The following is a 17,134-nucleotide window of genomic DNA, read 5'->3' on the forward strand; positions in this document are numbered from 1 at the left end:
ACCGATGAGACAAAAGTGGAACTCTTTGGAAGGTGTGTGTCCAAGTATATCTGGCGTAGAAGGAACACTGCATTTCATAAAAAGAACATTATACCAACAGTAAAATATGGTGGTGGTAGTGTGATGGTCTGGGGCTGTTTTGCTGCTTCAGGACCTGGAAGACTTGCCGTGATAAAAGGAACTATGAATTCTGCTGTCTACCAAGAGATCCTGAAGGAGAATGTCCGACCATCTGTTCGTGTACTCAAGCTGAAACGAACTTGGGTTCTGCAGCAGGACAATGATCCTAAACACACCAGCAAGTCCACCACCGAATGGCTGAAGAAAAACAAAATGAAGACTTTGGAGTGGCCTAGCCAAAGTCCTGACCTGAATCCTATTGAGATGTTGTGGTATGACCTTAAAAAGGCCGTTCATGCTCGAAAACCCTCTAATGTAACTGAATTAGGACAATTCTGCAAAGATGAGTGGGCCAAAATTCCTCCAGGACGCTGTAAAAGCCTCATTGCACGTTATCGCAAACGCTTGGTTGCAGTTGTTGCTGCTAAGGGTGGCCCAACCAGTTATTAGGTTTAGGGGGCAATCACTTTTTCACACAGGGCCATGATGGTTTGGATTTTTTTTCACCTTTAATAATAAACACCTTCATTTACAAATTGCATTTTGTGTTTACTTGTGTTGTCCTTGACTATTGTTTAAATTGGTTTGATGTTCCGAAACACTTAAGTGTGACAAACATGCAAAGGAACAGGAAATGAGGAAGGGGGCAAACACTTTTTCACACCACTGTAAGTGTGCACACCCTTAAACTAATACTTTGTTAACGCACCTTTTGATTTTTTTACAGCACTCAGTCTTTTTGGGTATGAGTCTATCAGCATGGCATATCTTGACTTGGCAATATTTGCCCACTTTTCTTTTCAAAAACGCTCCAAATCTGTCAGATTGCAAGGACACCTTCTGTGCACAGCCCTCTTTAGATCACCCCACAGATTTTTGATGGGATTCAGGTCTGAGCTCTGGCTGGGTCATTCCAAAACGTTAATCTTCTTCTGTTGAAGACATTCCTTTGTTGATTTGGATGTATGCTTTGGGTCGCTGTCATGCTGAAAGATGAAGTTCCTCTTCATGCTCAGCTTTCTAGCAGAAGCCTGAAGGTTTTGTGCCAATATTGACTGGTATTTGGAACTGTTCATAATTACCTCTACCTTGACTAAGGCCCCTGTTCCAGCAGAAGAAAAACAGCCCCAAGGCATGATGCTGCCACCACCATGCTTCAATGTGGGTATGGTGTTCTTTTGGTGATGTGCAGTGTTGTTTTTTGTGCCAAACATCTTTTGGAATTATGGCCAAAAATTTCAACCTTGGTTTAATAAGACCATACCACATTTTCCCACATGCTTCTGGGAGACTTCAGATGTGTTTTTGCAAAATTTAGCCGGGCTTGGATGTTTTTCTTCTTAAGAAAAGGCTTCCGTCTTGCCACTCTACCCAATAGCCCAGACATATGAAGAATACCGGATATTCCTGCAGCTCCTTTAACCACTTTCAGACCGGACCATTTTGCTGGTAAATGACCAGAGGTCTTTTTACACTTTGGCACTGCGCTGCTTTAACTGGTAATTGCGCCGTCATGCAATGTTGTACCCAAACGAAATTTGCGTCCTTTTCTTCCCACAAATAGAGCTTTCTTTTAAAGGTATTTGACTGACTCTGCGATTTTTATTTTTTGCGATATAAACGTAAAAAGACCGCAAATTTTGAAAAAAAATGATATTTTCTACTTTTTGTTATTAGAAAAATCCAATAAACTCAATTTTAGTCATACATTTAGGCCAAAATGTATTCAGCCACATGTCTTTGGTAAAAAAAAAGTCAATAACTGTATATTTATTGGTTTGCGCAAAAGTTGTCACATCTACAAACTAAAGTACGTTTTCTGGAATTTACGCAGCTTTTAGTTTACGACTGCCTATCTCATTTCTTGAGGTGCTAAAATGGCAGGGCAGTACAAAACCCCCCCAAATGACCCCATTTTGGAAAGTAGACCCCCTAAGGAAATTGATAAGTGGCATGTTGAGCCCATTGAATATTTTATTTTTTTGCCTCAAGCGATTGAATAATGAGAAATTTTTTTTTTTTTTTTTTTTTTTTTACACAAAGTTGTCATTAAATGATATATTGCTCACACATGCTATGGGCATATGTGAAATGACACCCCAAAATAAATTCTGCTGCTTCTCCTGAGTACGGGGATACCACATATGTGGTACTTTTTGAGAGCCTAGCCGCGTACGGGGCCCCGAAAACCAAGCACCGCCTTCAGGCTTTCTAAGGGCGTAAATTTTTGATTTCACTTCTCACTACCTATTACAGTTTTGAAGGCCATAAAATGCCAAGATGGCACAAAACCCCCACAAATGACCCCATTTTAGAAAGTAGACACCCCAAGCTATTTGCTGAGAGGCATGTTGAGTCCATGGAATATTTTATATTTTGCCACAAGTTGCGGGAAAATTACAAACTTTTTTTTTTTTTTTTACACAAAGTTGTCACTAAATGATATATTGCTCACACATGCTATGGGCATATGTGAAATGACACCCCAAAATAAATTCTGCTGCTTCTCCTGAGTACGGGGATACCACATATGTGGGACTTTTTGGGAGCCTAGCCGCGTACGGGGCCCCGAAAACCAAGCACCGCTATCAGGCTTTCTAAGGGCGTAAATTTTTGATTTCACTTCTCACTACCTATTACAGTTTTGAAGGCCATAAAATGCAAAGATGGCACAAAACCCCCACAAATGACCCCATTTTAGAAAGTAGACACCCCAAGTTATTTGCTGAGAGGCATGTTGAGTCCATGGAATATTTTATATTTTGCCACAAGTTGCGGGAAAATTACAAACTTTTTTATTTTATTTTATTTTTTCACAAAGTTGTCACTAAATGATATATTGCTCACGCATGCCATGGGCATATGTGAAATGACACCCCAAAATAAATTCTGCTGCTTCTCCTGAGTATGGGGATACCACATATGTGGGACTTTTTGGGAGCCTAGCCGCGTACGGGGCCCCAAAAACCAAGCACCGCCTTCAGGCTTTCTAAGGGCGTTACAGTTTTGAAGGCCATAAAATGCCAAGATAGCACAAACCCCCCCAAATGACCCCATTTTGGAAAGTAGACACCCCTAAATTTACGGGTACACTAGTGAGACTAGGTAATAAATGGCGGGTGCCCTGAAACTATAAAAAAATAACTAACCAACCAGCGTCACCTGTAACAGTTATATGGTGATCACTGGTGAAAGGGTTAACTAGGGGGCAATCAGGGGGCTTTATGCGGTAGTATATGGGGGTCCCTGGCGCTATAAAAAGCTGCGGCGAACCTAAATACCTACCTGCCTAACTAGCGTCACCTGTGACACTAATACAGTGATCAGAAAAACGATCGCTTATTAGGCTGGGTTCACACTGGAGCGATGCGGGAATGCCACGAATCCGCGGCGGGTTCCCGCATCGCATGCCTCCCGGCGGCAGTTCACACTGCCCTATGCGAACTGCTGGGAGTGTCAGTGAAATGTTAATGACACCCCCAGATCAGTTCGCATATCGCAGTGCGATCTGCAAACTCGGATCGCATGGTGTGAACACCCATGCGATCCGATTCTGCTGCGGACCAAAAAAAGGGTCCCGTGCGAATTTGCGGCGGGTGCGGCAGGTGCGGCGAATGGCTGAACTCGAATCGCACAGAGATCGGATGTGATTTGCACTGCAGTGCGGTGCGAATCACATCCGTTCTCATAAACCGCTGCAATGTGAACCCAGCCTTAGTGACACTGGCGACGGGGGGTGATCACGGGGTTAAACCTTTATTGGGGGGGTTAGGGGGGTACATTAGAACTAAAGGGGGCTAACCCTAACTGCCCTAACAGTTATTACAGTCACATATGACACCAATGCAAAAAAAAATAAAAAATGCATTGGTGTCACTGTGACTGGGGGGGCAGGGGTAATTGGGGGGGTGATCGGGGGGTAAAGGGGGGGTGTGAGTGTGCCTGGCATGTTCTACTGTGAAGTGTCGTGTTGGTGCAACTCACCGATCCTCTCTCCTCGGTGCCGGAACGAAAAATACCGACACGAGGAGAGATTACATCACTTCCTCTGCCTGTGTTTACATTACAGGAGAGGAAGTGATGTCACGAAGGATTTCCATTCGTCGGGAGCGATCGCGAGGGGGTGGCCATGAATGAATGGCCGCCCCCTCATCCCGGATCGCTCCCGAACGAATACCGACCGCCGCAGGCACCGGGGGGGGGGCCCGATCGGGCCCCCCACCCGCGGGAAGGCAGGGACTTATATATACGCCCATATGCCTGCCCGTGCCATTCTGTCGACGTATATCGTCGTGCGGCGGTCGGCAAGTGGTTAATGTTGGTATAGGCCTCTTGGCAGCCTCCCTGATCAGTTTTCTTCTCATCTTTTCATACATTTTTGAGGGATGTCCAGTCCTTGATAGTGTCACTGTTGTGCCATATTTTTTCCACTTGATGATGGCTGTCTTCACTGTGCTCCATGGTATATCTAATGCCTTGGAAATTCTTTTGTACTTTTTTTTTCTGACTGATACTTTTTAACAATGAGATCCCTCTGATGCATTGGAAGCTCTCTGTGGACCATGGCTTTTGCTGAGATGTGACTAAGAAAATGTCAGGAAAGACCTACTAGAACAGCGGAACTTTATTTGGGGTTGATCAGAGGCATTTTAAATGATGTCAGGTATGTACTGGCTGCTATTTAACATGAGTTTGAATGTAATTACTAAATTCTGAATACAGTTACATCCCCAGTTATAGGAGGGTGTGCACACTTATGCAACCACATTATTTTATTTTTTTATTTTTACCTCCCTCCCCTAAAATATTTCAGTTTGTTTTTTCAAGTTGTACAGTTTATAGGTCACATTAAAGGTATTAAAGGTGGAAAAAGTTCTGAAATTATTTATCTTTGTCTCATTTTTTTTACATCACAGAAACCTGACATTTTAAACAGGAGTGTGTAGACTTTTTATATCCACTGTAGGTATATGTATAGTGTACAGATATATTACTGATTCTGTACGTGCATCTTTGTATATGTATACAGATATATTACTTTTGTATTTTTCACTGATAAACATAACCAAAAAGCATAAATGCAAATGGACAAATACTGTATGCCTTCATTCTCTCAACTTTCTTTTTCATTGTCATAAACCAGATTTTTGGTCATTTTTTTTTCCATGACAGGAAGGCCCAGGTGAATGGTTGACCCTTGACTCTCAAGTTATAATGACAGATAATGAGATCTGTGGAACCAAAGACCCCACCTTCCATCGCATCTTACTTGACACTCGGTTTGAACTTCCATTAGGTAAAAAACTGCAAGTGTGTTTTTACTTTTAACAGCATATTTTATTGTTTGTTTCTTAAATAGGAATACAGAATTCTTGAATTCCAAATTATATCGGGAATCATATCCTCAAATAGGGGCTTGGTTTAAAAAACACGTTTTGGACAATCTCTACAAGTGCCCAAGAGATTTATCCATATGTTCAATTTCCAGCAGTTATCAACATCAATGCAAATCAACAGCTCACAAAATATTGTTCTCAGATATGGAACACCACAAAGGCATTTCTGCAATGCCATTAATTAAAGCAAATCTAGTATTATAATCAAATTGAATCATGAGACCAGTGAAGTTGCGCAGCTCTAATTATCATGTCAACAATTCCAATCGATTCCAGCCACACCAGTGCCCATCAAATGCAGCCTCACTATGCACATCAACTGAGGCTGTGCCCATCAAATGCAGCCTCACTGTGCCCGTCAAATGCAGCCTCACCAGTGCCCATCAAATGCAGCCTCACTGTGCACATCAAATGAGGCTGCGCCCATCAAATGCAGCTTCACTGTGCCCATCAAATTCAGCCTCACCAGTGCCCATCAAATGCAGCCTCACTGTGCACATCAAATGAGGCTGTGCCCATCAAAAGCAGCCTCACTGTGCCCATCAAATGCACCCTCACAAGTGCCCATCAAATGCAGCCTCACTATGCCCATCAATAAATGCAGCCTTACCATGCCCATCAAGAGCAGCCTCACTGTGCCCATCAAATGCAGCCTCACTGTGACCATCAAATGCAGCCTTACTGTGCAGATCAATGCAGAGTCACTGTGCCCATCAATGCAGCCTCCCTGTTCCCATCAATGCAGCCTCACTGTGCCCATCAGTGCAGGCTCACTGTGCCCATCAATGCAGAGTCACTTTTCCCATCAATTCAGAGTCACTGCATCCATCAACAATCAGCCTCACTGTGCCCATCAGTCAGCCTCACCGTGCTTATCAATCAGCCTCACTGTGCTTCATCAGTCAACCTCACTGTACCCATTAATCAGCCTCACTGTGCCCATCAATGCAGAGTCACTTTGCCCATCAATCAGTCTCACTGTGCCCATAAATTCAGCCTCACTGTGCCCATAAATCAGCCTCACTGTGCCCAATGAGCCTCACTGTGCCCATCAACGCAGCCTTACTGTGCCCATCAGTGCAGAGTCACTGTGCCCATCAATCAGCCTCACTGTGCCCATCAATGCAGACTCACCAGTGCCTGGATGGATCATACACAGCGGGCATCTCCAGCTGTGTCACAGAGCTTTGACCTGTATATCCCGGCACACCAGTCTTCCTCCTTCAGTGGCCGCTGTAGCAAGAGTCCCGCCTCCTAGACTGGGTCCTGTGATAGCCCGAACACTGATTGGATCAGTGTTCCATCTCTCACAGGACCCGGTCTATGAGACGGGACACTGCTACAGCGGCCACTGAAGGAGGAAGACTGGTGTGGCGGGATATACAGGTCAAAGCTCCGTGATACAGTGGGAAATGGCCCAGGCACTGGTGAGTGGTCGCCTGGGTAAGATCAGTTACATACAGGCGGAGAGGAGGAGGGAGGGAGGGAGGGAAGGACTCTGACAGAGGTGCAGGGATAATATCATTGGTGCAATCGTGATTCAGCCTTTCTCAGCATCAATGCAGAATTGTTTAAGGCTGAATCGCGATGCATTGATTCAACGATTATTTTAAACACCCCTATCTAGCCTTCTACCATGTTAAAACTGGTATTAAGTAATACATTTTGATTAGGAAGTACCAACCATTCTGAAACCAAAGAATCTTTGATCAGAAAGACAAAATTGGCAAAATATAAGTATAATTAGTTAGTGAACAAGAGGCAAAGTTGAACATTCCTGTCATAGTAGTGTTTTTCAGTTGCCAGTTAAAGCTTGACTCCAGCCAATTCTTCTTAGAATCTCTGAGTTTTTTTTGCTGTCGGCATCCCCATTGAGGAGATTTTCTCTAATTTCACTTTTCTTTGAAAATAAGTCAAAGGAAGAAGAAGGGATGGAAAAACTTTCTAATGGGAACAGTGGAGAAAGGGTTAGAAACTTGGTTAGGTTTTTATTGCTTTGTGTAACTTTCTGACCTGCTGACTCCTGTTTGCTTTGTTTTTTTGTTTTTTTGTCTTGGTGTCACAGCAATGTTACAAATTTACACAGTGAGGGGAAATTTCCTAGTGGAGTCACAGTGAGCAATAACAAAAAAATAAAATAAAAACATGATAAAGGTTCTAACTCGTTCCTACTATTAAAAAATGTTTTGCATGGGGTGGGGCTTCAACAGATCTGCTAAAAATTGTATTAACTATACTCATCTAGAGCAGAGTTTTCAGTGCAGGAGTTGATTCAGTATTCGAACCGGATACACCTCTCCTTCCTTACTCACAACAATGTTATTTTCTAAGGAGCACAGATTTTTGAGCATGAGGTAGTATTGTACACGAGAATTGAGAGTGCTACATTCCACATGTAGACACTGGGGGTGATTTACTAAAAGAAGGCACTACACCAGTTCATACATTAATTAATGCGAAACAGCCTACATTAAAGCGCAAATAATGATAATAAACACCCGCATATGTACACTGCAACTGGCGCTAGGGTAACAGCGGTTTTCTTATTGATTATAGTGCACGCCCAATATATTGGTTAATTTAATCTCATTGGATGTGTTTTGTAGGTGTACTTAGTTAATTACCCTTTTGATTTTAATCTCATTCCTATCACTTCCAATATATCTTTTTCTACCCAAATCTTTCAACACATTACAAAGAACAGGGAATTGTTTCTAAACCCCAAAAAAACTATATTTTCAGATCTTGATCTTTAACAGTGACCTTACACTGCATTAGATTTAGTGCAAGAGCCTGTTTGATTTCCTATAGTTTTAATTAATTGTTCAAGTGAGTCTTCCTATTACCTATTTTGCCTAAATATCTAGTTGTACCGAGAATGGCCAATCAGATTGCATAGTGCATGACCATCTTAAGCGCCAAATTTGGAAAGTAGATGTGCCATGACCCACTTGTATTTTCCTAACGATATTTCTTGGGCATTATGCAAGGCACATGAAAAAACACCTTTTTTCAAGACATGCTAGAGTGATCAGGAATCTTCAAACTACGGCTCTCCAGCTGTTGTGGAATTACACATCCTATGAGGTATTGTAAAACTCTGACATTCACAGACACGACCAAGCATCATGGGAAATGTAGTTCCTGATCAACTGGAGGGTCGTAGTTTGAAGACCCCTGTGCTAGACCATTATTATGCCTCCAGAATTTGGAGTGTGGTATCTTTCCAACTTCTCTCTGCTGGTGGACACAAGAACGTTACATCTATAGATCTCTCTCTCTCTCTCTCTATATATATATATATATATATATATATATATATATATATATAATATTTTCTTCTATCTTTTCATGTGACAACACTGAAGAAATTACACTTTGCTACAATGTAAAGTAGTGAGTGTAAAGCTTGTATAACAGTGTAAATTTGCTGTCCCCTAAAAATATCTCAACACACAGCCATTAATGTTTAAACCGCTGGCAACAAAAGTGAGTACACCCCCTAAGTGTAAATGTCCAATTTGGAAACAATTTGCCATTTTCCCTCCCTGGTGTCATGTAATTGGTACGTGTTAGGCCGCGTACACACGGGCGGACTGTTCGCCCAACTAGGTTCGTCAAACAGTTTGACAAACAGTCCGTTCAAAATTAGCATGAACGGACTTGACCACACACGACGAACGAACAGTCCGCTGAAAACTTGCGCGATGACGTGAACGGCACGTACGACGGGACGAGAAATTCGAAGTCCAATACACTGCAATGCAACCTTCGCCGTGTAAATCCTTTCTGAGCATGCGCGGAACTTAGTTTGACGAACAAGCCTACACACGAGCGGACTGTCCGCTCAAACCAAGTTTCAGCGGACAGTCTTACGGAAATTCCGAAAGACTTTGTTTGTCAGACTGTCCGCTGAAACTGTCCGCTGAAGCCCACACACGAGCGGACTGTCCGCTGAAACACTGTTCAGCGGACAAAGTTGGGCGAACAGTCCGCCCGTGTGTACGCGGCCTTAGTGTTACAAGGTCTCAGGTGTGAATGAGGAGCAGGTGTGTTAAATTTGGTGTTATCGCTCTCATTCTCTCACTGGTCACTGGAAGTTCAACATGGTACCTCATGGCAAAAAACTCTCTGAGGATCTGAAAAAACAAGAATTATTTCTCTACATAAAGATGGCCTCGGTTATAAGAAGATTGCCAAGACCCTGAAACTGAGCTGCAGCATAGTGGCCAAGACCAGATATGCGCCACGGGTACATACCTCCGTGCATACAGCAATTGCGCATCTCACATACACAGCGGTCACGCATCTAGGTGCATTTGGTGCATCTAGCTGCAGGAACCCATTTTTTATGGAAATTAATAGTAAAGCAGATACAGATTTCCAGGACTGGACTAACAAATGTTTCTAGTGAAAGGTAACTGGTGTTTGCTATTAAACAAGGTCAAAATGGACCATTAACATGCATCACAGTTGAACTTAAGAACGTGTCTTTGCAAAGTTAAACTAAATGAAATCCTTTCTTATTTTTTCTTAGGGATAGAGTGCAGAGGGATTAGAAGTCTTGTCAGTTTTGGGGGATTTTGCCAGTTACTCCTTCAAATTTATTCACATCCTGTCACATAGCCAAACAGGAAGTGAGGGTAGAACCCTACCAATGTCTTTCCTTGGGGATACACAGGTCAATATCAATTTGCACTCTATCACTTTGTTGTGTAATAATTTTGGGTGTACACAACAAAGTGCTAGCGTGCAATTTGCCTAATGGGGACATTAGTTAGATTGACTTATGTGTCCCCAAGAAAAGACATTGATAAGGTTTTACCCCAATTTCCTGTTTTCTATGTGACTGGAAGTAAAACCAATTTTCAGAAAAGGGACACAAAGCCCAACCTAAAAAAGACAAGCAGGGGTTCTAACACTCACTTGGTTTCCCTCAGATGCCCACAGTTAGGATTGTCTTGAGCTAGATTTTAGTTCAGTGCTCTAAATCAGTGGTTCTCAACCCTCTCCTCAAGTACCCCCAACAAGCCATGTTTGCAGGTTTACCTTCACCGTGCACAGGTGCTTTAAATCAAAGTCAATAGCTTGGTATTCTGGACAGCTATGTTAGCTAAGATAAATTCCCCAAAAATGTCCTGTCGGGGGTACTTGAGGACTGAGGCTGAGAACCACTCCTGTAAAATGGAAAACCTCTCTGTAATTTTCCTTTCCTGGTACCTATCCAGGAAAGTAGTTTTTAGACAAATAACACCTTTTTTTGTTTTGCCATGCCAATCAGCCTAGTTAAGCTGCAGCTAGTAAATCTGTTGCATGAAAAATGTTTTGGGGGGGAGGGGGGTGTAAAATGCATTACTTGGATTGAGAATGCATGTGCAAAACAAATTATTAACAAAAGACATACAACATAAAAATTTGCTACAAATTGTATTGGTCAACAAATCAGGACTTGGAAAAGAGTAAGGCCGCGTACACACGGGCAGACTGTCTGGCCAACTAAGTCCGTCAGGCAATCCGACAGACAGTCCGTCCTACTTTTGAATGAACGGACTTGACCACACACGATGAACAGACAGTCCGCTGAAAGCTTGCGCGATGACGTGTACAGCACGTACGACGTGACTAGAAATACGACGTCCAATACACTGCAATGCAACCTTCGGCCGTGTAAATCCTTTCTGAGCATGCGCCATACTTAGTCCGTCCAACTTGCCTACACACGAGCGGACTGTCCGCTGAAACCAAAGTTGGACGGACAATATTACGGAAATTCCAAAAGACTTAGTCCGTCAGACAGTCCGCCCGTGTGTACGCGGCCTAAGGAAAGCAAAAAACACATGTATGTTAATTTGAGACACTAACAGAATATGGATTTGAGGTCTGACCATTTTACAGAGGAAATTAACAGGAGTTAAAAGGACTGCACCCACAAAAGGACAGTCTCTTAAGGATTTAAACATTAGTCACAACACCTTGAGGAAGATTTTGCAAAATAATGCAGCACAGGCAATTAAGTCAAAGTGAAACTAACAACCTACAAACAACACAGATTGACAACATCAAAAATATTTCAGTGAAAAATATCCCCTCTTCCCAAAATTAATAGACAAATAGTAAAAAATACTTGCTCTAAAACACATCTCTTTTGGAAAGACATAAACAAAATACAAAGAAAATACATGTTACAAGCGCTATAAGGACACCCAAATGTACTCTCTTGACATTGACACTGACTGACGCTGACTTACACACACACACACACACACACACACATACAAACATACACACACAGGTTTGTGTGCTAATGAGGCAATTGCAAACACATGCACAGTCCATAAAATACACAAAATGCAAGTTCATCCAATGTAGATACAGAACTTCAAAGTGGGTACACCTGTTAAGGATGTCCTTAAATTACTAACCCAAAAAACACACTCTCTGAGCATGCCCAGAAAAATCTAAGTGCTGTTCACACACAAAAAAAAACCAAAGTCCCTCCAGACGCAGCTCTCAAATTAGGCAAATTAGGTGGTCGCCTAAGGCCTCACCTTCACAGGGGCCTCGCGGCCGCCTAGTTTGCATAATCACTTAAGGACCAGCCTCATTTTGACATTTTGGTGTTTACATGTTTAAAACAGTTTTTCTCGCTAGAAAATTACTTATAACCCCCAAACATTATATATTGTTTTTTTCTAACACCCTAGAGAATAAAATAATATACTTTTTCACACCGTATTTGCGCAACGGTCTTACAAGCGCACTTTTTTTTGGGAGAAAAAAATCACTTTTTTAAATAAAAAAATAGGACAGCAGTAAAATTATCCCATTTTTTTTATAACGTGAAAGATAATGTTACGCCGAGTAAATTGATACCCAACATGTCATGCTTCAAAATTGCGCCCCGATAGGCGACGTTTAAAAAATTCTACAGGTTACATGTTTTGCGTTACAGAGGAGGTCTAGGGCTAGAATTATTGCTCTTGCTCTATTGATCATGGTGATACCTCACATGTGTAGTTTGAACACCATTTTCATATGCGGGCACTACTCATATATGCGTTCGCTTCTGCGTGCGAGCTCAGTGGAACGGGGTGCGTTTAAAAAAAAATATATATTATTATTATTTATTTTACCTTTTATTTTTTATTTTTACACTGTTTAAAAAAAAATGTCACTTTTATTCCTATTACAAGGCATGTAAACATCCCTTGTAATAGAGAAAAACATGACAGGTCCTCTTAAATATGAGATCTGGGGTCAAAAAGTCCTCAGATCTCATATTTAGACTAAAATGCAATAAGAAAAAAGTAATTAAAAAAAATAATTTAAAAATATTGTCCCTTTAAGAGCTGTGGGCGGAAATTATGTTTTGACGTCGCTTCCGCCCAGCAATTGTATGGAGACGGTTGGGGGCCATCTTCCTCTCACTCGTCTCCATACACAGCTACTGGAAGGATGCTATCGCCTCCGTGTCTGCCGACAGCTCCAGTAAATGGCGAAAGGCATCAGATCGCGGCGGGAGGGGGGGCCCCTCTCCCGCCACAATAAAAGTGATCTTGTGGTGAATCTGCCGCAGGGGCCACTTTTATCTCTTAGCGGACCGTTGAAGAAGGGGATATCAGGGTTATGGCAGCTAGCGGCTGCCATAACAACGATATCCTCCTTCAAACAGCCGCCGGCGGGCGGTCCATAAGTGGATAAAGAGCTGCCTTTGGCTATCATCATACATCAGTCCCAGTACAGTCAGTGGAGCTTCGTGCCCGCCTCTTTAAGTGTATACTCAGTCCTCCTTCTCTCTGCTCTGTAACACCATGCCCCACCAGGACACTGCCCAGTCTCCACTTCTGTCATTAACACTCCACTGGAACAGCCGGAAGAGACACTCAAAGAGACTGAAACTGCCCTGCCCCACCCAGCCAGCAAATCCCCACCGTCCCTTGAGCCGATATCTTGTGCAAGGGAGCAGCTAGCACCTCAGTAGAATCACAGAGACAATTCCAGTTCACTGTCTGTGTGCAGCCCACTGACTGCCGAACTGAGGATGCACTGACTAAGCTGTGAGGGGACAGAGCCTTGCTATGTGTGAGGTACATGGGCATGGGGGTGGTACATTGGCTTGGGGGGGGTGTATGTGACTGTGAGGGGTACATATGACTGGGGTGGGGGGGTGCATGTAACTGGGGGATGTGCATGTGACTGGGGGGGTACATGTGACTGGGAGGGTGCCCATGTGACTAGGAGGGGGGTGCATGTGACTGAGGGGTGTACATGTGACTGGGGTGGTGTGCATGTGACTGGGGGGGTATATGTGACTGGGGGGGTGTGCATGTGCCTGCAAGGGGTGTGCATGTGCCTGAGGATTATAGTCAGGTCTGCTTAGTCCTCTGCCAGTGTCCCAGTGTGCCTGCCTGTGATTGACAGCCTGGGTCACCCTGATTTAATTCCATCCCCCCCCATCCCCGGCCACCCAGGGCTCCACTGTGGTGGTCGGGAGGTCCCAGCTCAGTCCAGTGCTGATCCTCAGCCATGGTGGGCAAGGGGCTCTTCATTCTGGGCTGGCAATGCTCATGTTTGGCTTCTCTGCGGCTATCTCCCACAAGGAGCTCTTCCACTATGGGGAGTCCAAGGGGACCTACTGCTGCCCAACAGTGATGATGAGACCTCCGAGGTGGTGAAATTTCACACAGCCCCTTCTCTTCTGTGAGGCCGAGTTCAAAGAGCTCTATGTGAGTACAGTACTGAGAGAGACAGAGCATTGACACCAGCACTGAGATAAAGCACATTGACACCAGCACTGACACCAGCACAGAGAGTGTACAATGACACCAGCACTGAGAGACAGGGCACTGACACCAGCACTGAGATAGAGTACCAGTAATCTTAATATATGCAATTCATTTTTATTGCTTGAAATTTTTTTCCCATTATGGACGTGAGTGGGGCCTCATGTCTAAGTTATGCCTAGGGCCTCACAAAGTCTAGCACTGCCTCTGCCCTGAACATGCAGAGAACAACCCAAATGCAGCTAGCAGAAAATATGCCACCTGTCATGAACAGGTGTGAGCAGAACTATATGGACACAAACCGAGGGAACCAAACGCATTTAAAGTGAAGTAATGTAATTTATTAAAGTAAATGAATATTGTTACAAACACCTTCAATACAATACAGTGCACAACAATCCAACTACCAGAGACCCACAAATAACAACAATCTAACAGGTATATACAATAGATGAAGAATACCAGAATCGTAAATGTAGCCAGGCAAGGGTCATCAATGGGAGATCAGCAGATGGGGGCAAGGAGCAAACAGGACAGCGAGAAGGTAGACGGGATCAGCCCAATGAAATGAGTGTGTTGAGACATGTTAGTTACTCTTAGGCTACTTTCACACTGAGGTTCTTTACAGGCATTTTAGCGCTAAAAACAGCGCCTGTAGAGCGCCTTTAATGTCACTCCAGTATGAAAGCCAGCATCTTTGGGGCGCTTTAGGAGCAGTGTATACATCGCTCCAAAAGCGCCCCTGCCCATTGAAATGAAAGGGCAGCGCTGACAAAACACCTGCAAAGCGCTACATGGCAGTATTAGCCCCTTCTTCGCCCGCTAGCGGGGGTTAAAAGCGCCCCACTATCGGCCGATTTTATTTTTATTTTTATTTATTAATTTTTTTTTTAATTGTAACTGTACTGTCTCCCTTTAGGTCCTGTTCACACTGAGGCAGGACGACTTACAGCGCAACTGCTTCAGGCGACCTGGACGCGACCACTGCGGCGACTTGCAAAACGACTTCTGTATAGAAGTCAATGCAAGTCACCTCAAGTCGCGCCAAAAGTCGTACAGGAACCTTTTTCTAAGTCGTAGCGACTTGAGTTGGGCCTATCTAATCCTGAATAATAATAATAATAATAATAATAATAATACTTTCCTATTGTCTTAAATAAAAATAAAAAATCTACAAAAAAAAAAGATTCAGGCATTTGTTCTCTGGCCTGGGAAAGGGCCAGGAGCCCAGAGCTGTTTTAGAGGAGAAGATTAGTGAAGTCTATAGAGGCAAAAGTGTTTGAATATGCCCTCAAAAAACACATGTATTTTTTTGAGCATCAGGCATAAAGCATAGGGGAAGCATCAGCAGGAACAATTAGAAAGCATGGGATTCTGCATGTTGAGCATAATCAGGCAAAGTCAGTGGAATTGATACTTAGAGCTTACATAGAGGCTGGGCCTTTTCTCCTTGATCCCAATAGTAAATGGATTAGAGGAGGAGCATGAGGATGTAAGTTAGGACTTCCCTCTTAGCTACTTTGCTTTGCTTTGCTCAGATATTCTGCAGGTAGAAGCTGTTATGCCTCGTACACACAATCGGATTTTTGGCCAACAAAACCGTGTAATTTTGTCCAAAGGGTTTCGGCTCAAACTTGTCTTGCATACACATGGTCACACAAATGTTGGGCAACAATTACAAACATAGTGACGTACTAGACATACTACATGTTTTTTCAGCTCTTTAGCACCACCCTTTGGGCCCCTTCTGATAATTTTGTGTTAGTAGAAGTTTGGTGAGTGTTGATCTGCACTTTTCTTTTTGCATTTTTCATTTAGCGCTTTTCAGTTCACGCTTTTCATTTCGTGCTTTTCAGTTTGTTTCTGAACGGCCGTGTCAACCAGACATGTTGCGGAATCGGAGTAGATAACGTGTTATTTATTATTGGCCTTGGAGTTATTGCTTTGACATTTTTTGGATGAATAATTAATTGATTTGGTATATTTTCTATATATTTGGATGCATAGAATGCACTTTTTGGTTAAGTTCTATTGGCAGATATAATGTCTATTTTTTTTTAATGCACAATAAAAAAATTGTGGAGAATAATACTTGGCTATGTGTTTTACTTCAAATGACAGTTTAGGAGTAGGCGGTTACATTTTAGAAAATACAATGTAAAATTGACAAGGGACACCAACATAGTTGTATCTTTGATCTTATAAACTACGGAATAATGGTGTTGTGGTAACTTGCATAAATAAAAAAAAAAAACAAAGAAAAATGATAATATTATTCTTGATATCACTAGAAAAAAAAGCCTTTGAAAACTAGTTTGCAATAACTCCATCATTATCTCCAGCAAAGCATCCTCATTATTATCCCATTAAAGAAGAAGAGAATTTTGCGCTGCATTTGGAGATTTCATAATTTGCCACATCACAAATGTTAATTCTCCATTACAAATGCTAGTTTACAAGACTGACTGCTTCTGCTTCCGAGCATGCGTGTTTGTACTTTGAACTTTTGTCCGACGGACCTGTGTACACATGATCAGAAAATCCGACAACACACATTTGTTGGCGGAAAATTTGAAAACATGCTAGCCAACATTCGTTGGCGGAAAGTCTGACAACAATTGTCCGATGGAGCATACACACGGTCAGATTTTCCGCCAACAGCCTGACATTCAGCATTACCCATCGGAAAGTCCGATCATGTGTACGAGGGATAGTCAGCAGTGTTGTCTTTTTCTCCACCCAAAGTACACTGTCTTATTCCAGCATTTATTATTATACCAAAACTGCACTTTTGTAGGATTTCTCACAAAAGCTTGCAATAAAATGTCAACATTT

General features: G+C 42.7%; 1 protein-coding gene across 15 annotated transcripts in view; it reads left to right on the forward strand.

Annotated features, from left to right (window-relative positions):
- The window catches only part of UNC13A (unc-13 homolog A), a 308,976-nt gene that overhangs the window by 82,395 nt on the left and 209,447 nt on the right, over positions 1–17,134 (forward strand). For all 15 annotated transcript variants that reach the window (XM_077475833.1, XM_077475836.1, XM_077475835.1 and 12 more), the window contains one exon: positions 5,293–5,416. In XM_077475833.1, coding sequence (XP_077331959.1) covers positions 5,293–5,416 — 124 coding nt within the window. The remainder of the gene's footprint in view (positions 1–5,292; positions 5,417–17,134) is intronic.

Source organism: Lithobates pipiens, unplaced genomic scaffold, assembly GCF_037356315.1.
Source record: "Lithobates pipiens isolate NorthernLeopardFrog02 unplaced genomic scaffold, aLitPip1_a1.2 Scaffold_13, whole genome shotgun sequence".
Taxonomy (NCBI): domain Eukaryota; kingdom Metazoa; phylum Chordata; class Amphibia; order Anura; family Ranidae; genus Lithobates; species Lithobates pipiens.